This window comes from Elephantulus edwardii, unplaced genomic scaffold, assembly GCF_000299155.1.
Source record: "Elephantulus edwardii isolate Elephantulus edwardi_28Jun2011 unplaced genomic scaffold, EleEdw1.0 scaffold00040, whole genome shotgun sequence".
In the NCBI taxonomy this organism is placed as follows: Eukaryota; Metazoa; Chordata; class Mammalia; order Macroscelidea; family Macroscelididae; genus Elephantulus; species Elephantulus edwardii.
Window position 1 is genome coordinate 16,158,132 of NW_006399790.1, and position 24,932 is coordinate 16,183,063.

The 24,932-nt window shown below is 34.3% G+C and overlaps 1 protein-coding gene across 3 annotated transcripts in view; it reads right to left on the reverse strand.

The window, feature by feature from the left end:
- Positions 1-24,932, reverse strand: part of STAG2 (stromal antigen 2) — a 155,607-nt gene that overhangs the window by 21,130 nt on the left and 109,545 nt on the right. For all 3 annotated transcript variants that reach the window (XM_006885059.1, XM_006885058.1, XM_006885057.1), the window contains 12 exons: positions 24,278-24,395; positions 23,788-23,891; positions 22,307-22,399; positions 22,092-22,181; positions 18,997-19,200; positions 16,638-16,708; positions 16,232-16,319; positions 16,059-16,139; positions 13,558-13,650; positions 10,006-10,180; positions 2,965-3,104; positions 1,241-1,342 (listed from right to left, as the gene is read on the reverse strand). In XM_006885059.1, coding sequence (XP_006885121.1) covers positions 1,241-1,342; positions 2,965-3,104; positions 10,006-10,180; positions 13,558-13,650; positions 16,059-16,139; positions 16,232-16,319; positions 16,638-16,708; positions 18,997-19,200; positions 22,092-22,181; positions 22,307-22,399; positions 23,788-23,891; positions 24,278-24,395 — 1,359 coding nt within the window. The remainder of the gene's footprint in view (positions 1-1,240; positions 1,343-2,964; positions 3,105-10,005; positions 10,181-13,557; positions 13,651-16,058; positions 16,140-16,231; positions 16,320-16,637; positions 16,709-18,996; positions 19,201-22,091; positions 22,182-22,306; positions 22,400-23,787; positions 23,892-24,277; positions 24,396-24,932) is intronic.

Genomic DNA, 24,932 nt, shown 5'->3' on the forward strand with positions numbered 1-24,932 from the left:
AAGATCAACTTTCAGCAATATGTAGTTATAGTGAATTGATGGCTTTAGAAATTTTAACTACTTTAATTAAGCACTTAATATTTCTTTCTATTTTAAGACTATTCCTGAAAGAAATGACAGTGATGACATTCATACACAATGCAAAGGCAAATAAACTCTGTCTTTGTGCTACATATAACAGCAAAAATTGGAAAGACAGCAACATTAATGAAGAGATCTTGGTTAGGCTGGGGTAAAATTAAACGATGAAAGCCTATACAGTCACTACAGTAGTATAAAGATGCTGAGTAACTGTGTTTACGTATTCAAGATTTATTAATATAAGAAGACAGGCTATAAAATAGAATGTTTCATATGAGTTAATTTTGAAAATGCTGGAATTTCAGATAGGCATAATAAGATTAAGAGTATTAAAAATTTAAAAGGCTATTTGTAAGTAGAAAACAACTTAAAATAATAACCTTCTTCTTCCCAGGTCCTTTATTTTCTGAACTCTCTCCAATAAGCAAATGTTACGTCATAAATTTTAGTATAGACTATTCAGATTTGTCCATGAAACTGACAAATTATCTATCTACATTTATTAAAATCAAAGAGTTTATAAATTTTAAATGGATTGGGTTATGTTTTGGATAAGAATCTGGTCTCTCAACAGGTAGGGTAAGCAAATAATTTTTACTTAAAATTATTACAATCTGATTATATTTTTAAGTGCTACATAGTAGCCACTGTAGGGAAGTACTTACACAGTACATTTATCAGGATAGGACAAAGCTCAGATCTGTTAATTATAGGGTTGCTATGAGTCATAACTTAATTTGCAGGTACTCTACTGATAAATTTTTTTAACAGAAATTATCTACAAAAAGGGTTATACTACTAACGATATCTATTAACCTTATACCTTAAAAATTATGATGTTGTTTTTAGGCACAGTCAAGTTGACTAGGGCTTACAGCTACCCTTACGAACAACAGATTAGAATTGTGCTCTATCCTACACCATTGTTACGCTTTGCCATGCTTGAGCCCACTAGTTAAGTCACTTTGTCAACATATAGAAAGCTACAGGCTGTGCCAATCTCAAAAACAACCTCATTTGCACTTCTTAATCTATTAAGGATATTGAAGGCCTTCTATTTCCATTTTCCTTGTATTTCCATTTGGATAGTAATCCTTTACTAGGTTTCCATCACTAATAGTAAACTATTAGTTAAATGTGAGTAATCTTAATGACTTACCTGTTGCAAACTGAGAATAAGTGTTTTTGCACACTGAATTTTGTCTATCTGCCTTGTTTTACTCATAGTTTCCTTGATGATATCTCCATAGTCATTGTAATACTAGAAAATAAATTTGTAAAAATTAGCAAATTATTGTACAACACTACTAATTTTAGGTTAAGTCATGTAAGCTTATGCTTTCAAAGGCATGAAAGAAGTTATCAAGAGTTAGATTATTTCTAAGTACACAGATTCCCTCAGTGACATATGAGATAAAATGAAGCTCAAGACTTGATTTCTTTGCAAAGAAGGTATAATTAGATTTTAAAAAATTAAAAATAATAATAATTAGGTTATTCATATTTATTTACAAGCAACAAAGAATATAAACAAAGTTATCACATTCATATCTATAAAAGGTATTCACTGCATGTGAGTATACTAAATCATGTGGAGTTTCTAACTTTAGTATCTTGGCTGATAAAAATTAACAACATTAAAAATAAAATGCATATATCTGATATTTACATTACACAGAATTTTTTAAATGTAAATCTTGTTTCAGTTGTTGTTGTTAAGTGCCGTCGAGTTGTAGAGAACTCATAGCAACCCTATGAACAAAAGACCTGAACACTTGTAAAACTTTCATTGTTTCTCTAAGTTGGTAGAGTTTCCGGAGGCAAGCTATTTCAGAAGTGAATGCCCCTCTTGCTTCCAAGCCTGTTTTAATAGGAAGCTCCACTGAACACTGTCCACACCATGAGAAACCATTATCACATCTGACATATTAGTGTAACAGTGTTTAGCATCAAGGCAACCACAAGTTACCTCTCCTTGTTTCAATTAGATGTATGTAATTATGTAACAACTGTATATAATAACTACCAAAGATGAGTATAATAATTGTATCAGGAGTCAAAACTGAATAGATGGGAATTATTTTGGTATTAGTTAATGGCAAGTCAAATTGTATTGCATAGAATATCTAAGTTTAAAAGTTTCAAATAAACTAAGTACCTTCATGTTTATAAAAAACTTTTAAAAAAAACTCCACACCACTAGCAAATATGTTAAAGTTCCAAAGTGATTTTGAAACTATTTTATGGTGCAACAAAAGAGTCTAAAGTGAGGGTTAACTGTGGTTCAACAAATTTGTTACATATGTTTTTACTTCTTCAAGACTATTAAACCCTTTCATTAAGCTTACAACTAAATCTAAAAATTTTATTTGAGAAAGAATTAAAAAAACCTATCAAACCATGTTTAATAGGATTCTGTTAGTATAATTAACCACATTCTCTCTACGGCTACTTAAAAATTATAGAATCTAGCATACAATTAGTAAATTACTAATAGTTCACTGTGAATCAAATCAAACAGGCAGAACCAAAAGGAAACTTATCTATCTCAGTGGAAGAGAGGAAACCTGGCCCATAAAGGTACTCATTTATAAAAGATCATAAGGACAAGCTGCACAGTAATCATGAAAAAACTACAGCCCAGGTCTCCTGAGCCCTAAAACAGCAATTTTTACATTCTATATTTAGGCAGAAGAGTAGCATGACCTAGTCATCTTACACTAAATGATAAATCTGTAATAGTGATATTTAAGGCAATTCTCAATATTCCAAATGTAAATAAACTTAATAAACACAACCAAAGTGCCCATAAATGGAGATATGTGCTGACTTCTCATTTAAACATTATAAAACTATCTCCATTACCCACTTTCTCAACTTTACCTTCATATACTGCTTGAAGATATCTGCAGCTGTATTCATCTCCACCACAGTATATACAATTAGCTTACAAAATGCTGCGAGTAAATTTCTCCTCTTGTGCAGAGCTTCAATTTTACTGGCTTCGTCCTCTTGCTGACCATCTGGGAAAAGAGTTCTAAACATTAAGCCATCTGTATTTTTCTTTAACCAAATTTAAAACACAGAGAGAGAGAGAGAGAGAGATACTCTCCCTATATAATATCCTTATATTTAAGAATCTGAAACTCAAGGAAAATGTTTAAAATAAAAATTTTAAATTATCAATAATTCTTTAACTCAAATATAATCACTAATAGGTTACCGAATAATAATTTGTTTATTCCAACAGAGGAAGGTTCTGTAAAGCCAAATGAAAATCTGAAGGTTGCTTGGGGAACATGGAACAGGGACAAATGGAGTGAGTCAGAGGAATTGATGGTTATTGAAGTCAAGCAAAGCTGGTTTGACACATTTATCTATTTTCCTATTAAAAATAGTTTGCCAATGTGATCTGCCTATTCAAATGCTGTTGGTTAAGATTTCTTCTTGCCTGGATGCAGCAGCCAACTCTTCTACTTCTCCTAAGGTTGGCATGGCTATACCTCAAAAATAAATCTTACTATATAGACAGTGATGATAATAACTGTTAGATGAGAGTTCTGACTTCTCAAGGTAATTTTGAGTATTTCAACTTTAATCCATAATGTGAGAGCTGTCTCCTTAGCCAAGTAGGCAGCATGTCAGTCTCATAATGTGATACTGATATTCATTTCTTAAAAGAAATAGTTAATAAATTCACAAAGTGACCTTAACTTTACTGGTTGTTGTTGTTTGCTGTTGAGTCAGATGTGACACATTGCTAACTCTCCAATGAGTTTTCAAAGGCACTGTAATCACAAGGGAAGCAATTTCCCCATCCTTCTCCCACAGACCAGCTGGTAGATTCAAACCCTGTAGCTTCAGGATTGCCGTGTGGCTCCTTAACACTAGGCAACTAGAGTTCCCTACTAGTGAGCCTAAAAGAATGTCAATATATTATTCTTAGAAGGAATTTAATTTCTAAAATTTATCTTGAGGAAAAGTATGCATAACCATTTATTTTCATTAAGAAGTAATTTGGAACCATTCCTTTGGTAATACTTTGCTTCAGCGAGGCTCTTTCCTCTAAGATTTTAGACATAATTTAGTCTTTAGAGAAGTAACCAAAGGTGATAAAAACTAACAAGTGTGTGAGAGGTCATGGGAGTATACTCACAATCATATATATGGTTGGCAAGAGCTTAAAAAAAAAGCCCACATATATAATGTACAATAATTTAAAAAAAAACCCCAACAACAAATAACCATAATAAAAAACTTGCAACTGAGCTTGGGATTATGAAATCATAATCTCAAGGAACGTCTAGATCAATTGGTATAAAATAATCCATACAAATTATATCCTACATCATATTGTGATCAGTAACAACAGGAGTTCTAAAAGCCTGTACAAATAAAAAAGATTTAAATAAAAGCCTGTGAGGCACCATCTAAATAACTATTATTTCTTTTCCACAGAGCAAGGGAAATGAAGAAAGCTAAAGACTCAAGCAAACAATTATTCCAAACCACAGCCTCCACTTAACCTGAGACTAGAAGAACTAGATGGTATTGAACTATCACTAGCAATCTGACCTGGACCACTCTGACCGGGATCTCAACAGAAGGTATGAGATGGAGTAGGAGCAAAGGAATGAACAAAATTCAAATTCATAACAAAGACCAGATTTACTCGTCTAATAAAGACCAATGGAATTCCCGAGACAGTGGCCCGTAGACACTCTTCTAACTTAGAAACAGGCATTCTCAGAGATCACCTTTTAGCATATAAACGACAGGACTATAAAGTAAACAGTAATATCTGGAAAAAGAATATGTTCCTCTGAACAATCAACAACTGTCTGATACCAAAAGAACAGCATTTGCCCAGAGACAGAATTAAGAACACAGAACAGAGAAACTAGGTAAATTAAAACAGGGAACCCAAGGTGGAAATAGGGAAAGTTCTGTAAACATTTGAGGATTGCAAACAATGCCAAAGAACAGTCTACATACAAATGGCAGAACTGGATACTAATTTCTTTTGTGACTTTTACCTAAATCACAAGAGATACAAAAAAAGAAAACAAGAAATGTTCATTTGTCACTGGTTCTATGAGTTATATCTAAAATATAATAAAATACATGCTACAGCTATATTGATAAAAGAGGGAGTTCTGGTGGCCTTATGGTAAGGAGCTGCACTGCCATCCCAGAGATTGAGGGTTCCAAAACACTACCGGCTCCACAGGAAAAAGATGAACAATCTCTTCTCGTGCAATTTACACTCTCTGCAAACCCACTGGAGGGCCAGCTATGAGTTTGTTATGTATTAAACAGTATACATAAACAACAACACTGATGAGTAACTTGGCAACATGTGGTTCAGTGTGAGACACACATAAAGTTGTTGGGTGTTAAGTTGACCTTAACATATAGAAACAGAACAAAGCCCTGTCCAGTGTGTAACACTATCAGATATTAGTCCACTCTCGCAGTTGTTGTGTGTAACTGAGTCTTGCAGAGTTTCTTCCTCTCCTGTGTGGACCCTTTACTTTTCTAAGTACGATGCACTTCTCCAGGGACTGCTACCTACTGATAATATGCCCAAAGTATGTGAACACACGCTGTTGTTGTTGAGCACCATCGAGTCAGAAGTGATCCACAGCTGACCCTGCGGCAGGCTGTCAGAGGCAGTAAATCTCATGGGAGGAGACTGCCCATCTTTCCCTCGTGCAGAAGCTGGTGGCTTCGAACTGCATGCCTTTAGGATGGCAGTATTGCTGCTTACTACTAAGAGCTCCGTGTACATACACTACTATAACCTAGCAATTCCACTTGCAAGCATATAGTTTAAATACTTGTATGCTCCAAGAGGTAGTAAGTATAAGGGTATTTATTATTATAACACTATTAGTAATGGGAATAACTTGGAAACAACCTAAATGTGAATCAAGAGGAAACAGAAATTGTGGCTAATTCATGTCATTAGAAAGGAATTCAAATCATAGTCTGAGAAACTAATAACGTCAAAGAACAGTCAGAAGACCTGCATGTTAACCGTGCTGTAGAAGAGTACCAAATATCCTGTGGAATACCAACAGAACACACAAATTTGTCTTGAAGAAAGTGCAGCCAGGGTGCTTCATAGAGGCAAGGATGGTGGAACTTCATCATACATACTTTGGGCACGTTGTCAGAAGATGTCATGCTTGGGAAAAGCAGACGGTAAGTGAGAGGAAGATCCTCAATGAGAAAGACTGACAGTGGACTGCAACACTCAAACTTAGCATAGAATGTGAGGATGACGCAGGATAGGGCAAGGTGGTTCACAGGGTCACAATTAGTCAGAGGTGACTTGGCTGTATCTAGAACAGTAACTCACATAATAATATTCAGCAGTCAAGCTGAATAAACTATAGCCATATGTCAACACTAATATTTTAAAAGACACCAAATTCAGAATAGCGGTTCTCTTTAGGGAGGAGGAGAAAATAATGTAAATGGGGAAAGATACAGGTGAGGGTTTCTTTTGTTGCAATGTTTTTGTTTTTAAAAGAAATGAAACAAATATTAACACAATTTGACAAATACTGCAGGTATGTTGTTGACAGACAGACATCAGTTTATGCTTTCCAACAGGAATGGAATGCTTAATGCCAGGGAAAGAAGTTTGCGTGCAATTCTGTGAAGTTTCTTAAAAAAATTCAAGAGTATTGACAATTTTTATTCCACCCTAATTATCAAGATCTAAATGAAGTAGGGGCTGTCCAGAAAAAACAAAGAGGTTATCTAAATTTCTATTACATTTCTGTATTGCAATGAATGTTTCCCATGGAAGCTTTTAAATGTCTTACTTATCTTTTAGAAGTTACATAATCTGAGCCTTTATTGACCCCCTGCAGACCAGTCAGTACTTCCTCTATATTCTTAGACCACTTTATGAATGTGTTTTTGTTCTTCAAATAACACCTGCCTTCTGCCTTCAGTATGTGCCAAATGATTCCCTCTCTCTCAACCAGGGATTTTTGTAAACATGATGCTGAATGTTCCCCTCAGCCAACACAGGAGGGGGGAAAGCAAAGCTGTACTTATGGAAGAAAATATCTCCTGGAGAAGTGAAGATTGGCAAAAACCAGAAGGCACATGTTATTTGGGGAGGGGGGGGAGAAACAGTACTAATTACACTGCATTGTAATTACACCTACCGCTTAACTTTATCAACACAGTTAGGATTCAAAGATGAAGTTATTGCACAAAACCTAGTGTTAAGCAAAAAATTAAAGATGACCACATTGGTTAACAAACAGAAATGGTTATATGATTACATAACAGCAAAATAACTGTGAATCATGCCCTAGCAAAGCTGACACACAGCCTCAAGATCACGGCCAGCATTACTTTCCCCTTGCACCTAAGTGTTCTGCCAGATAGTTGCTGCTAATGCATAAAAAAGTCTCATAGACTTTTTTCCCTGTTATAAATGTGACATGTAGGCTAAGTGATGAAAAGGTGTACTTTTTTATAAAGCTCTTTTCCACTTGAAAGTGAATTCTTGAAAGTAGGAACACTGTCTCTGTACCACATAGTATACACCTTGCTGACAAATAAATGTCAAAGGCATGTGTGTGGAGGAGGTAAAATGTAACTGAGATGGGGTACCAAATCAAGTCATAGCAAAGAATTAAGATGCTGGGCTTGATGAAGAATGTGCCATCAAAACTGAAGGAAGAATAATCAACAACCTTGCTTGCGAAACTGAGGAGGACTTGAAGCACTTGCTTCAGAAGATTAAATATATAGGCTACGTGTATTATTCCGTTTGATGTCATCCCATATAATTCTAATGTTTTCATTTTCTTCACGTCTCATCTCTGATTTTTCTTCAAGTAGATTTCTAGTGACCACAACGAGGTAGCATCTCACTCCAGTAACAGCGGCAAAGTTTAACAGGGCAGCAAGTAATAGATGTTGGAGAGGATGTGGTGAGAAAGGAGCTCTTACACATTGTTGGTGGGATTGTAAAATGGTGCAACCATTCTGGAAGGCAGTTTGGTGATTCTTCAAAAAGGCTCAACATAGAAATTCCGTATCACCTAGCTATTCCACTACTTGGAATATACCCTGAGAATATGAGAACTGAGGCACAAACTGTAATTTGTACACCAATGTTCATAGCAGCATTATTCACCATCGCAAGAACATGGAAACAGCCCAAATGTCCAATCACAACGGACGGACTGAGAAATTATGGTACATTCAACACAATGGAACACTATGCAGCATGCAGTAACTCTGTAAATTACTACCTAACTTGGGACGGACTGGAGAGGATTATGCTGAGTGAATTAACTCAGTCCCACAAGAACAAATATTGTATAAAATCATTATTGTAGAAAAAGGATCCAGGACGGGTGGGAGAGGCTGGAAGCAGAGGAATGTGGATATGCAGGGGAAGGGCGGGATTAATTATTGGGTTGTACAATTTGAAACAATTTGTTCGAATTTGTATTTGCGTTTTGTAAATAAACTAGTAGGGGAAAAAGGAATATATACCTTTCAATATGAATTACATTTCAACAGTAAGAAAACAAAAATCTCACAATTGCACCAATAGGAAACATCACGATAGAAGGGGAAATAACTGAAATGGTCAACACATGATTGTACCGGGATCCACAATCAACATCCATGGCAATAGCAGTCAAGAAATCAAAATGTGTGCTCCACTGGGAAAATGTTGTCAACGACCCCTCCAAAGCACTTAAGAACAATGCCATTTTAAACTCTAAGGTGTGCCTAATCTAAGCCGTAAGATGCACGCTTCGTAGGTACCTTAAAGTTACAAAAAGAATAAGGATGACAGAAGAATTGACGCCTTTGAATTATAGTGTTGGCAAAGAGTACTAAATGTTCCATGGACTGCCAAAAGAACAAAGAAGTCTATCTTAGAGGAAATGCAGCCAGGGTGCTCCTTGGAGGAAAGGATGGTGAAATGTTCTCACTCACTTCGGTCCTAGTGTCAGGAGGAAGGTCAGGGAAAGAAAAAGATCCTCAACACGGAGGATATGCACCGTGATTTTATAATGATTAGCTTAAGCATCTCAAAGATGGTGAGGATAGTGCAGGTTAGGACAAGATTCTGATCTGTTATTCGGTAAGGTCACTGTGAGTCTTCACCAACTCAACTGTGCCTAACAACAACAAATAGCTGAGAGTGACTAGTGACACTGTTCATTAATCTTGATCATTATTTTGGGTATTTTAGTTTGTTTAACTGTGTTCTCAATAAGAGTTTTTAATCATTAAGAACAATGATCTATGCAATCCCAGAGGTATGCAGTTCAAATCTACCAGATGCTCTGCTGGAGAAGGAGGGGGCAATCTCCTCCTGTACCAGTCAGATCTGATTTGATGGTACAAGTAAAAAATAATACAATAAAAATAAAAAAAAAGAACAATGATCTATACGTTTTTAATATTCTGAAATCACATTGCCTGATAATGCCAAAATATTAAAATCTTTGTTAGCAAAACTATGTAACAAAAAAAATGCCATATAATGTACATTCTGTTCTCCTCATATCACCTAGATATTGAAATTCCCTACAAATAAGTGGGAAAGCAACTAAATTTTAATAAGAAACTACTTTATCACCAGGTACTGTATGAGATACTTAATTACATTTTCATTAATCCTTAGTGTTTCTGTACAGTAGCTCTAAATATTAAAAATAGATTAAGACTTAGTAAGAAGCATAATTCTGAGTAACAAGTTCTTGAAACCACATTCTCTTCTAAGATGACAACAAATGAACACAAGTAAGTGGTCGGATTTGTGCTTTAAGAATTAAAAGTTCCTAAGCAGTATGTAATTTTAAATTGTTGTTATAATTTGTTCATGTTGAACACACAGCAGTAATAGAAAGATGGCAATACAATTACCTGCACTGTTACTATCATCATCCTGCTCGATGAAAACATGATCCAAAATAAAGCTGAGCAACTCTGACTGCAACGAAGAATCAGGAGTGTAAACTAATGGCTCTAACATGTCACGACCTCCTGACATTATTTGATGGCTGAAGATCATCAAAATATCACACAGGATGGTGAAAGCCTATGAGGGGGGAATAAAAGGAGGCAAGAGAAAAAGAAAAAATGGTATGAATATGAACAAAGATTTCTTACCACTAATTGTGCTAATTTATGATTTACCTAAAATAGAATCTAACATTTTATACATGAAGTTCTTAAGGGGAGAAAAAATGGAAACATTAATCCTGCAGTTTCAACAAAAATAAGTATTAGTCCAAAATATACAAGCAGGCAGGTAAGATATAGACAGGTGAAAAGAATCATACTCATCATCATACACCGGCTTGCTGGCTTGGCAGCTGATACTACATTCATTCGTATCAGTATACTAACTGGCATGCGTCAAATATATCTATATATGTAAAGGAGAGCTCTGGTGCTGCTGTCCACAGAGAGTTGTGCTGCTAATACAAAGTTGATGCCAAAGTTCGTTAAAATCCACCAGCTTCAGATGGGCTATCTCCCACTGTATGTTTACAGCTTCCAGAAAACTCAATGGAGGGTCAGCCATGAGTCAGTTCCAACGTGGCAGCAATGAGAATGTGTTTCTTGATCATAAGCAATTGCCCTGAGGGAGTAGGTTGCTGGCCCTAAAACCTTTGGGCCATTTTTTTTGAGGTCTATCAAAGTCAACTGGCATAACATAAGGCTACAGAGACAACACTCTACATCTTACCTGGACGAGTACTTGTGAGCAGCCATCTAACCTACAACTATTGGTCTCTCCGTACTTGGAGCAAAGATGTACTGAAACAATTACTCCAACCAGACCACTCAATTCTCTGATTTTGCCTGATATGAGATTTATATGATACGAGACTGCTGACCCCTTGAGACTTGAATCTCAATCACACTTCAAAACTGGAAAATAACTCATCTCTCTGGCTCGATTTTAGCCAAATAACAGAAAGGTTGGTGATCAATAACATCAGGGAGGCAGTCCATAGAATAACCAACAGTAAGGTTACCTTTGCCAAAGATAAAGGTCAGAATGCATGAAGGATTAATGGCAATGAGAATGATAGGGAGAAAGTGAAATTGTATTGTGGGTATTATAATTCATGGTATAAAACAAAACATATATCTATAAATGGCTGAATGCAAAACCCATTTGCTGTGTAAATTTTCACTCAAATCACAATTTAAAAATTGAAAATGAAAAATCACTGTTAAAATATTCCCAAGATTTTAAAACGGAATCATTTGTGTAACAATGACTTATTAAGAAATTATCTAACATTTTACTAACTGCAAAGTAAGCATTCTTTCCAGTAACTTCATGTGAGTGACTTTGTCAATGTTAAGCAAACTGAAGCGCTAGGACTCAAATTGATGTTTTCTGACTCCAAATCCCACACTTTATGAAATCTAACACAATGCTTCTTGGTATGCATTTAAAATATAAGATAATAAACTTGGTGATATCCTGTTTATCCACATGCACTTGAAAAAAATCAGTACTAGAAAAGCTATCACAAAGTACTGTTAAAGCTCTCTCATTGTCAATGTGCTACAGTAAGCAGAGAAAAGCATAAACAGATGTGGCTTGCTTACTACTCATCAGGTAAACCTAATAATATAATAAACACAGGGATGAAATTATTATCTCCAGGAGCTTAAGGCCAATGGTGGATTAAAACCCTTGCCAAGAGGTAGACTGTAAGATTAGTCACAAAGTAAATTAGAAAAGTTAATTATCGTCTTGGGTTGGGAAATGGAAATAAAACTTTTGAGTCACAAACTTCCAATTTTAAAAAGGAAGATTCCTGCTATAAAGACAGAGCACAAAGCTTATCTGTTTTGGAAACTAACTATAATTACCTCTTCTTGTTACTTTATGCTTTTAACCGTGGGGTTTTTTTTTTTCCATTTTGCGACTATAGTCATAATTTACACCTATCAGGATAATTGGGTTTACAAAACCTTATGCCACATACACACTGAGAATATAAGATAACAAATATGATGATGCTTAATTAGGTGAACCAGCAGGTCAACTGAGTTGACCAGGGCATATTCCTGGAAGCTATTAGAAGACTTGAGATACAGACTGTTTAATGACTAAATAATTAATCTCCAAAGTCTGAACAGCAGATTATATTGGAGGTTATACAAGGTAATCTGTATGGAATTATCTGCTAACACTGCAAAAATATAGGTAATATTAAGCTATGTTGGTGACATATAAAAAATATGAAATAATATTTCATGTACTAAATTTTTAATTGTGCCGTCTTTCTCATGAAGCATTAGAGAAATTTTAACTGTAAACTCAGCTTATTACTACAGAAAACTGTGTTACTGTTTTCCAAATTGTAGAAACAAAAAATATTGTTCCACGTCCTACACTGCCACAGTCCAAAATTATATACCTATTATTGGGAGTTATTTAGCAATTAGGTATACCTGGATACTTCTTACTTTTGTAAAGAAGACATACAAATTATTAACTTGGCAAATCAGTATCACAGTCTGTATGGGAGAGACAAGGGTAAGTTAGAAATGAGAAAAGAGTAACAGTTTGGCATTGAAAATAAAATTTTAATAGGAAGCTCAAAGACATTTTGTTAAAATTAATCTTGATATAAAATAAAGATGCCTGACAAAGTATGCAGGTATGTTTGAGTAACTTTCTTTGTGGTTGTAAAATGAAAATACTATAAAGTAAAATAAATAGCACCCAACATACCACAAACAGTATTCAAAGTGACTACTGAGATCAAGTCAGATGTAATGTTCAAAAATACCTTAAAATTATCCTAAGGATTTTGGCCATATCATAACTATCTTTCTTTTAATATAACGCTTACATAAAAATCTTCCCCAACAAAATATTTAAACGTATTCACTAAACTCCCCAGATGAAGTGAAAATGAAGAGAAACTGAATCAAAAGATTAAGGCTTCATTTAACAAAAAGAAAGAACTGGTACTAGGCAACAATCTATTTCCAGAGTTAGCAGGAATGGACTCATGAAGGCATATGGGTAGAACTGTCAATACAAGGGAAGTGGCAGAGATGTAAATAAATGGCAGTATTTTCAGAGATGATAACATCTCACTGTCCTTTTACAGCTGGAGCGTTAGTGTTACTTTCAAGAATGGTAACTTTGTTGTTTTCAGGAATAGTATTTTTGATTTAGAGTCTACAAAATAGATCAAAAAGACCCAAATTTATAGAATAGCTAAGAGGCTAGCATATGATGCATGCATAAACTCTATATAAGTATCGGTAAATCAATTTTATTCCAGATAAGGCCAACATTTTAATTAGTTTTTGGTATGTTATATACATCACCAGATACACTACTTTGATCAATCTTAGTATTACTTACGCTTTCTATGGCAGTTCAGATTTTTTAATAGTGCCGTATAGAAATTATATGTAGTAACTACTAACCTGCTCCTTAACAGTAGTATTCACGTTGGTCAGGTAATGCTGACATATTTGACAAAATACTCTCATTTGTTTCTTTAAACGCAGCAGGTCCTCCTTTAAAAAAATTTAACATGAAAATTTTGAAATATGATAAAAAAAATCATTCTCTATTTCTTTATTGTGTTAATTATGCAAAACCTTGTCATATTTAACCAGAACAACTTAAAACCATTTAATAACTAGATCTGAATTTCTTCTAATTTATCACACAAAAAGGAAAGCAACAAAATTCAACCAAAACTTCACTAAATTGCCATCAAGTATGCTAATAGGTACTATCCTAAGTGTCTTCAATCCTCTAGACTGAGAAAATTACATGACTATCTTTAAATAGTCACTAACCAACAATGCTTACAAATAAATATATGTTCCAAGCAGATTTTATACTTTATCATGAATGAAGAAAATGGTTAGCAAGAAAAGGATACTTTTCCTTATTTATAAGATATTAGAGATATTAAAGAATGCTCAACAATGAGTCAGTCTTGTGGTACTAGTGACTCAAGATTTAAAAAAACTTTAACATATGTTTTACATATACTCTAAAAATCTGAATGCAATTCTTGCAATATTTTCCTATTTCCACACATTTACCAGTTAATTTAAAATAGAAATTATCAGATCAATCAAATTAATTGACCTATAAAGATTAATTACATTAATTTTTCTGAGGCACAACCCATAGCTAATCTGATACTGCATGTCAAATGATAGAATTAACAAAAAGTTAAATACAAATATAACAAGTTTAACATGGAGATCAATCTCAATTAGTAACAAAACAATCACAATTCACCAGATATAATTTCTTATTCTGTAATATTTATTTTTTTAACCCTTTCCAAATTTTTAACTTCAGCATTTAAAATACTTCAAAAGATCTATGGAAAAGAAACATTAAAAATTCTTTTCTAAGGAAAATGTCTAACTCCTAAAATTTGGTTGGTATTTCTAACAATAAATCTAAATATTTTAAGACAATATCTCTCGTTCCAAGTACATTGTTCAAATTTCCAATTTACTACCAAAGAAGCAGTATACTATTTACCTATATGGATTGACTTTTGAAAGTTCTATGATCTAGCGTCTGGCACCTTATACTCAGTAAGTAAAGATCAGGAGATAGAGGTTACTAGGTAATAAGGCAATAGGTTATTTTTCAACTGATACAATCAAACAAGTATATGTTTATTTTACAGACTCTTGGTTATTTAAAAAAAAAAAACTATCAACCTGAACTCAATACTTCTGCAAATATGAAAAGCCATAAATTATGCAAACTTCAAATATGACTGTTATTATTATTAAAATCTAACTAGCATTTCATCATGTGAATGTACCACAATTTCCCAATCCATTAAGATGTAATTGTACATTTGGGCTGTTTCCATTTTCTTGTGATGGCGAAAATACTGCTATGAACACTGGTACAGAAATCCCCACTTGTATTTATTTCAGTTCTAATTTCCTTGGCGTATATTCCTAGCAGTAGAATAGCTGGGTCATACGAAGTTTAAATGTTCAGCACTCTGGAACAACGATTTTGAAAAATACCACATAACTTGGGAGAGATTGGAGAGCAGTACATTGAGTGAACTTTACACTGAGTGAACTAACTCAGTCTCATACAGACAAATATTGCAAAAGACTACTATTGTAGAAATAGAAGGATGACTAGTAAAACATGGATGGGGCTCCAAGAAAGGAAGGGGTGAGACTAATAGGGTGAGGATGTGTAGGGGGGAAAATCACAGGGTCACACAATTTGGTGGGTGGAGGCAGAAGGGTAAAAGAAATGGGAAAGATCCAGTGGGGGGGGGGAGATGGGGCTCCAAGAAAGGAAGGGGTGAGACTAATAGGGTGAGGATGTGTAGGGGGGAAAATCACAGGGTCACACAATTTGGTGGGTGGAGGCAGAAGGGTAAAAGAAATGGGAAAGATCCAGTGGGGGGGGGGGAGACGGAGTAATAGTGGGCATAGTCCAGTGGTGATTAATTTTAATTTTTTTCCTTCTTTTTGGCAATTACTTTTATAAAACACAATGTTTGTGAATGACTGTATGAACCATAATGTCAATGAAGGAAAATGTGAAACATACACAAACACATACACACACAAAACAAATAAAACCCAACAGAATAGGTAAGAATGTTTGGATGGAAAATCAATTTGCTCTAACCTTTCACTCAAATCACAAAGTCTAAAAAACTTTAAACAAAAAAAAACCAAAACACCCCACCAATCCTCTAAATAGCAGTTTTTAATTTAAAATCATGCCAAAGAAACAAACTTTATTCTCCAAAGAAAACTATTCTTTGTAAAGGTTAATGCTCATAAACATTAGCTTAGAATTAAGCTAAGCAAACATTCATTTTTACAATCAGTCCAATTAAATGCACCCATGTGTTGAAAACAAATGATGATATCTGACTTAACAAAAACACCACTGAACCACCACACACCTTTGTGGAACTGCTTTCTGTTATCTTTGCCAACTGCCAAAGGATTACATAGTGAGTACACTGCAGTGCATGAATAACAATCTGTAAACAAAGCAAGAAAACCATTAAAACAGAAAACTGTTGAAGCTTCCTTTTCAAAGTTAAATATGCAAAACGTGTAAATAAATAAAAACCTGTTCAGGCATGTCTCCATTTTCAATTCCGGTTTTCAATAGTTTGTAATTACAAGCAAACAAATCCCATTTGGAAAGATCATGGGCACTGTGAAAAGAATTAAGTTATATTAAAAAGCTTTGCTTTAGAATTGAATGCTAAGAAAATGCTATTCAAGTAAATATTTAGTAACTTTGCAACACAGCCCTCAAAAAAAGCCACATAAATCTATCTTTTTAAACACGTTTAAGTGATAGTCAACCCTAACACAAAACATTCTACAGAGATGTTTTCTTTAAAAGCATGAGAAATCTGTAATACAAATATGTAGGCACAAGATTTCTGTAACATCATAAACCACAAAATATGCAAACTGACTTTTATTTTGCCAATTTTATAAATCAGATTCTTTGAGATTAAACTTACTTATGGAAAGCAGTGATCCTCTTCAATGTTGATAATACCTGATATGCATCATCTTCATCAGGTTCTTCACCCTATTAAAACATTAATTAGCAAGTATTAACCATCATGAACCCCATAAGTAAAACATTCTGTCTTATTAATATAGGGATGCCAACATAAAAAAAATCCATTATTTAAACTAAAAATTAACTTTGTAATTCAATCCCATAATCTGACCAAATTTGGAGACATATGGAAATATTATGCCCAAAAAAGAAAAACAGATGGTAGATAAACCTAAGTCCACTAAATATGCTCTTCTTAAGAAAGATTTATTAGACTCAAATATCCAATTTTATGAATAAGGAATTCAACAAATAATGACAACAGAAGAAATGATGCCTTTGAGCTGTAATGTTGGAGAGCACTGAACATCCCGTGGACAACCAAGAGAAAACGAACAGGTATGTCTTGGAGAGCGTGCAGCCGAGTGCTCTTTGGAGGCAAGAATGATGAGGCTTCACCTCACGAACTTTGGGCATGTTGCTAGGAGGGGCTATTCCCTGGAGAAGGAAATAATGCTAGAGGGGTTGGATAATCAGTCAAGAAGAAGACGATCGTCTACCAGGTGGATTGACAAGGTGACTGCTGCAATGTGCTCTTGTGTGTTGGGAAGTGTGAGGATGGCATAGGACAGATAGGGTTCAAGGTTCATAGGGTTGCGATGAGTCTTACTTGACAGCATCTAACAATAACAATTTCTAACTCCTAACAACTGAGTATGTCAGACTAATCACAAATTATTATATAATATACACACCAGTTAATAACAGTCCATTTTTTTTAACTTTTAATACATGATATTTTAAAATACTATCAAATTTACTATATGGACCACCAAGTTTACCAAGAAATGCACACATTTTAAAAAATTCAGCATCTCCTCTCCGAAAAGAAGCAAACTTTAATGCAAAATAATGAAACTTAAATTTACTAAGTACTGTTTGACTACAAAAACTTGGCCTAATTAATCATAGTCACGAAAATGAAAAGCCAATAAAATTTTTATAAAAGGTTATAATTGAGCCTCAATGTTTTTCTATGGAATCTCCACAATGTTACCAAAAACAAAAAAAGAAAAAACCCAAACCAATCATAAATAAAACAGTAACTGATAAAACTGAACATCAGAAAGACCACATGATTTTTCCAGCATTAACAACCATTAATGATGGTTATAATTTGAGAATTAAGACCCATATATCAAAATCAATTAAAATATTTATACTCTCAATCACACCTACACAAAATCCATCCCCAAACCTTGAGTGTCAAGCAATAAATGAGCCTCCCTAATATACCAAGAGCAATAGCAATAATTTATAGCAGCAATTTATCAAGTATTCATAAGGCCCTTTCCTCAGAAAAACTGACAGAAACACTAAGATGGTCCCAATTTTTTTCTAATTGATGCAATGTTTTATTGATACATGATTAGAACATAAATAAAGCCTATAAAATGACCTAACTATACATAGAAATCCCAAAGATTATAAAGGTGACATCTCAAAATTTTGGGAAAGGAAAATCTTTATACAAGAACTCTAGCTGTATAGGGTATACATAAAGTGCTATCCTTTTTTAAAGTTTGATTTTATTATTATTATTATTATTTTTAATGAAAATTTACAGAGACTTTGGATTTCAATTCCTTCATTTTTGTACTTTTTTCCCTGCGATCCCAATGTTTTGAGGCTCCATGACCTAGAAAGCCTAGCTCTACTTTTTGTTCCACTAAAACCTGTACCCTAATAATCCACTATTGAACAAATACTAAGTAACTTCTCAGACCCTTTATTTCCATAATTTAAAAAAAAAACCCACACCAAGATTAGAGGTTAGCTATGCTATCATTTTTAAGTCACAAAACATTCCACATTTCAATTTTTGTTTAAGAGTAGCATTTAGAATTACCAAGTTAAAAGCTTGAATATCTTTATTATTAAATTTTATTAATTTTAATGAATATTTACAGAGATTTTGGGTTTTCATTCATTCACTGTTGCACTATTTTCTCTAGCCTCCTCCCCAGTGCGTTCCTCTTTTCCCCCCCCTTGAAAGTCTGTTTTAATTGTCCAATTGCCACAGTGCTTGCCAAAGCCAGTTCTGATTAATCTCCGTTGCCATTCCCTATCACTCCTCCCTGAGAGAGACTTCACCCTGATTCATAAGGAAAAGGGGACGGCAAAGCTTGAATGTCTTTTAAAAATATCACGAGGAACTATCATCAGGACAAACATTGGGATAACTGAGGATTACTGGGGGGTGGAGGTGGGCAGGCAGGGACCAACCAAAGTGACAAAATATTTTTCATACATACCTCTTGCAGAAAATCTTCAAGAAGTCTGTTGAACTTATCTGCCAATTCATCTATCAGTTGACTTCTTGATATATCTACTCTGTTGAAGATTGTGAACTCCTCATTACAGAGCGCATGGTAAGTTTTAGAACACGCTTCCAAAACATCAGTGTCCGTGTGCTTCTCTACTATGTTGCGGATTTGTCGCAATAAGGCATCCAAATGCTGCAAAATCAAAGTGCATAATTTTGACCAAGGAATATTGGACAGACACACGCTACCGACAGCAAAATTCTCAAATACTGGTTCTCTAGAGCCAGTTCCAATGTACAAGAGAATGAGGCTTCCTCACAGTTGTTCTGTTTGAACACACTGTTGCAGCAGACTTATTCAAGCCATCTCCTCCCCTGCCGCTTTACCAAGTGAACTGGGAATGATCCTTCCTGATAGCATGACCAAAGGATAAGGGATGACATTTTCCCCATTTTCGCTTCCTAGGAGCATTCTGGCTAAAATTCTTCCATGACAGACTGTTGATTCTTCTACCAGTACACAGCATGTTTAATATTCTTTGCCAACATAATTCAAAAGCATCAATCTTTCCCTGGTCTTATTTTCCAGCAACCACACGCAAGGCCTGAGGTCCTCAAAATTACACTGTTCAGTTTTGACATTTTCGCAGCACACTGATATAGTGCAACCTGCCCCAAGTGATGTGGACATGGGCCCAAGTAACATTAAATCTCTGACAATTTCAATATTTTCTCTTTTTATCATGTTATTGTTAGTTTAGGTGTCTAGGACACTTTTGTTCATAGGGTTGCTATGAATCTCACCAGCACTTAACAACAACACTGCTAATTTAGACGAGTTCAGTTCTGCTGGGTTTTTTCTCTTTTTAAAAAAAAATTTATTATTATTTTGTGTGTGTGTGTGTGTGTGTGTGTGTGTGTACTGTCAAATCAGATCTGACTGGTACAGGAGGAGACTGCTCCTCCTTCTCCAGCAGAGATTCTGGTGGATTTTTTTTTTTTACATCTGGTGGATTTGAACTGTGTACCTTTGGGATTGCAGTGCAGCTTCTTGCCACTAGGCCACCAGAGCTCCCTTGGTTTTTTTTTATGATAAGATAAAATCCACATCAGACTTTTCTTTGATCTTCATCAGTAAGTACTTTAAGTTCTCTCACATTAAGCAAGCAAGCAGTGTCATTTACACGGCCCTCCAACCCTGATGCTGTGTTCTTCTTGGGAGTATTTCTCAGCTCAAAGAATAACAAAAAGGATATAAAAGCTGAATAAAGATCTTCCCTGATTTTAAAGCAAAAAGTTTAAAAGTTGTTTGGACCCAACAACTGTCTATTGGTCTATTTGCTCTCATACACTGTTTGACAATTGCTATTCTTTGAAAGGTTTGCCACAATTACTTATAATCCACACAAATACCTTTTTATAACGAATAAAAAACAAGTAAACATCTCTTGGTTTTCTGTGCTTTCAGCCAATACACACATCGGACACTAGCAAGAATATTAATCCCTTCATGTTCTCTTCTTAATTTACTTTCCATTTCTGATAGCTCCTTGTTGATCCACCACTGCAACAGTTTTTTCAACTATCTTCAGTATAATTTTATGTAAACGTGACACTGACAATGCTGTTTAATCCTTTACACTTTCTTTCTTTCAAATGGGTACAAAATATGGATCTTTTCATTATCAATGCATTTTGACTGCATATTCAATGACTTTCAGACTGAAATGATTTATGAGACTGCCCATCTTTCTCCTGGAGAGCATCTGGTGAATTCAAACCGAGTTCCTTTGGGTTGGTAGTACAACTTTCTTACCATTAAGCTACCAGAGCTTCCTGCAATTACTTCAGTTTTGGAATTAAGTGTTGGTATGTAAAATTTGAATATAGTTGTATAAACTAGCCTTCCTAACAGTCAAATGGTTATAATCTCATTGAGGAATTTGTTGTATTTCAGGGTGAAATCTGAAATGTACTTTTTATTAATTGTTGTAACACTGTCCCTCTTTAATTTGTTATTCCCAATATAGCAAGATCTAAAGATTTTTCCAAGCGAAAACAGCCTGTTCAAGTATAGAGCCTAGAATTCAATTTTATTTCTGATGGTTTCCAATTTTCCTAGTTCATATTTCATACATTCCACGTTCTAATTATTAAGGATCTTTCCAGTCACTTCTCATTTTCAGCTGTGCCACTCCAGTAAATGCTCCACTACATTCTCATCACTGACAATGATTCCACTTAGTCAAACTTTCATCAAAATTAATAAAAAAATAATTCCACTTAAAGGAGGTAGATACTTTGAGTGTTTTCTAATCTGATGGGTTCATCTGCCAATGCTGTATCAGACAATGTTCCATTACTATCTATTAGCTTTTCACTGACTAATTTTTTCAGAAGGAGATTGCCAGGTCCTTCTTCCTAGTGTGTTTTAGTTTAGAAGCTCTACTGAAACTTTTCCACATGGAAGACCCTATTGGCATTTGAGATACACGTTGGTATAGCTTCTAAGATAAAAGCAGCATGTAAGCTACCGAAGCATAAAAAAAATGAAAAGAAGAATGGTGGCTAAAACTAGTTAAGTACTTTTGGGTCAGAATGGACGCACAGCTGACATTCCAGCAGCTTTTCAAGGCAGTAAATCTTTATAGGAGGAGTTTGCCCCTCTTTCTTCCATGGAAAAACAGGTGTACTGAAACTGTCCATTGGGTTGGCAGTTCAACTTCTTATCCACCAGGACACTAGAGCTCCATTTTTACAACAAACAAGATAGATATACATTTGTGAAGTGTTCTCCTAGTTTCAGTAAGTAAATACACTGGTTCTCCAATACTTCTGGCATCAACTTTAGCATGAGTACTATTACCCAATTTTCATGGCTATGATGAAAATGTAATATTTATATTTAAAGAACTCGAATCAGTTTCTAGAATACAGAGTTGCTTATGGCTAGCTAGCAAGCAACTTATGACTGTGGTTATGCAGCAACGGGGAAAAGGCATCATAAATCTAATTCATTCAAAATATAGAAGACTTCCTTGAGTAATGCTCTTCCAAATTTCTTAATACATAAAAATGTCTTACCTTTTCTAATCGTCCAGTGGTATATATTTCCAAATCAAAGTATTGAGGCAACTGTAATAAGTTAGTCACCTTTTCTGCATCTACAGAGTACTTTGAAATAAATAGAAAATGTAAAAAACATTAGTGATGGTGCATAAACATTATAAAATTCTGTGTGGAATTCCAAACAAAATCAGAAAATTTTTAACAGCAATATGGTAATGAAACAAGCTTACTTTTGCTAATAACTGAGGAAGGGCCACAGCAAAAAGTTCAGTAATTTTTGTCCTGTCATCTAGCTGGGTCTTCTTCTCCTTAGCTGTCAGCACCTAAAATAAAAATATTTATAAATGTTTTAAGCTCATTATTACCCTAAGTTTTATTTAAAGCATATGAAATAACAAATACTTCAAATTATAAAGCCCAAAACAAGCAACAATAACTTGTACATTGTTAAAATACTATCTACCCCAAAAAGAAAATAAAAAACTCCTCTAACATTAGGCACAAATAATCCAAATTAGATGAATCAACTCTAGTTTTAGCTCTGGATGGAAGGAGCAGCAGAGGAATAGGAGGAAATAACTTGAAATAGCTTGAATAACTAAAATTCAGCAGTATTCCATTGTGTGAATGTACAAAATTTCTCAAACCATTCATTTGTTGACAGGCATTTGGTTGCTTTCAGTCTCCTATTGCAAATAATACTGCTATGGCCATAGGTGTACAGATATTTCTACTCGAGTCTCAATTCTGATTCCTTGGGATATATTCCTAGCAGTGGAATAGCTAGGTCAAATGGGATTTTTATGTTCAGTTTTATTGAGGAAATGCCAAAGACAAATATTGCATAAGGCTACCAATGTGCAAATAGGAAGATAACTGATTAAGATAAAGGAAAAGGAAAGGAAAGAATGGGAAGGGGGTAAAAAGAATACTATAATAGGTTAGTGGGTGGAACTGGGTGAAGTAATGAGAAAGGTTTAATAGGTTCTTGAAAAAATGGTGTCATAACAGACAGAGCAGTGGTAAATAATTAGATAAAATATCATCAATAATTGCATAAAACAAAAAGTACATGCACTTAACATGGTATGTACGAACAATTATATGCAAACCAATATTATTTTTTTAAAGAAAATGCAGTATTTCTTCAGCCTTTTATATGTGGTAGGTGATGACTCATGGGCTATTAAGTTACTATTAGCATTCACACGCTAAATTTCAGTATTATTTGACAAAATTTTTATTTGTTGTAAACACAAGTATAGGTTTGTGTTAAGCTACTGTAAAAATGTGCACATTATGTCACAGGAAAAAATTATAAATTTTTTAAAATTACTGATGTAAAATTAGATATATGTACATATTACCTTTGGAGTAATAAAAAATATTTGATCTAAGAATTTCTCCATTTTAATGAATAATTATTTTATCTTTTCAATTTATACAAGAAAGGCAATTCTAGAAATGAAAACATGCAAGTTAACCTTCTCAAAAACCAAACTGCCAAAGTAAACTTAACAAATCCTCAATTTCCCAAAGTGAGCAGATTAAAAATTTAATGCTTTAAAATTTTGTTAAAATATATACTTATAACCAAAGTCCTTAGAAAAATGAAATGTATTTTTCCCTAGGAATCAAAATTACAAAAGTTTTTTTTTTAATGTTGGAAAAGGAAAAATACAATGTTGAATGCTGAAATGAATTAGCATACCCTTTTTCCTGTCCCTCTTCCAACAGGAGGATGACATTCAGCTGCTTGTCTAATGGTACAAAGCATTATTTCAATGAGAGCACTCTCTTGTCGATCTGTTAATGCTGGGAGTGGAGAAAACAATAGGAAGTATTAACCTATTTCTTCTTACTCTTAGCAACTTCTAATTATAAAATACTTTTTCCTGGTTGAACAAAAAAAATCTAATGTAGTAAAAGCAATCACAGAAATAATCAGAACAAGTTAAATCTTCTGAAACCCTTCAATATTTCAAATCTCTAAATGTTAAATCAAATAAAACATTCAAAACCAAAGAGATAAAAAACTGAAGACAATTACAGCTCCTTTATATAAATGTTAAAGTATAATTATATGTAAACAATGATTTTCAGATCCGTTTTTAAATTAAAAAGAATAAACAAATGAAACAAGTAAAGTCTATATTAAAATCTGTCTAGTCAATATGAACACCTTAATTAAATGTCGTTACCTTCCTCTCCACTAAGTGGCTCCTCCAGCAGCAAGCTATTCATACATTCCCAGTCTTTCAGCAGTTCTGTAGCACAATCCCACATACTATCCACAAGGTATGCTGCATGTTCGTGTAACTAAAATTCAAAAAGAGCAATGTGCTCTTAGACAAAAAGCATACTAACCTTAACACAAAATAGAAGCTTTGGAGATACCATGCACAAACTATGAAGCAGAAGGAAGGACTAGTACAGAAATAAAGAAACTGCCTTAGCTTGATCTTTATGTACCTCTTAGGTGATATTAAAAATATGAACGTCAAAATGCTTGTTTCACTAAATACATTATTTTCTATGCAACTGTATGTATGTTAACTACTAAATTCTAAAACATACTATAAATTTATTGTTACAGATGAAAATGACAATGATTACAATAAAAAGTGTTATGTTTACATCTCAGTTCAACGTAAAGCAAATAATCTCTATTCTTCCTGAGAATATTCAAGCTGAGACCAATTTAACTGCCAGCGAACTGATGCTAATTCAAAGCAACCTTCCCATCAGTTTACAAAATGGTCAGTCTATGAGGCTGTCCCCCCACAGAGTAGCCAATAAGTGCAAATCACTGACCCTTTAATTAGTAGTGCAACACACAAGGAACTATGTCACTGG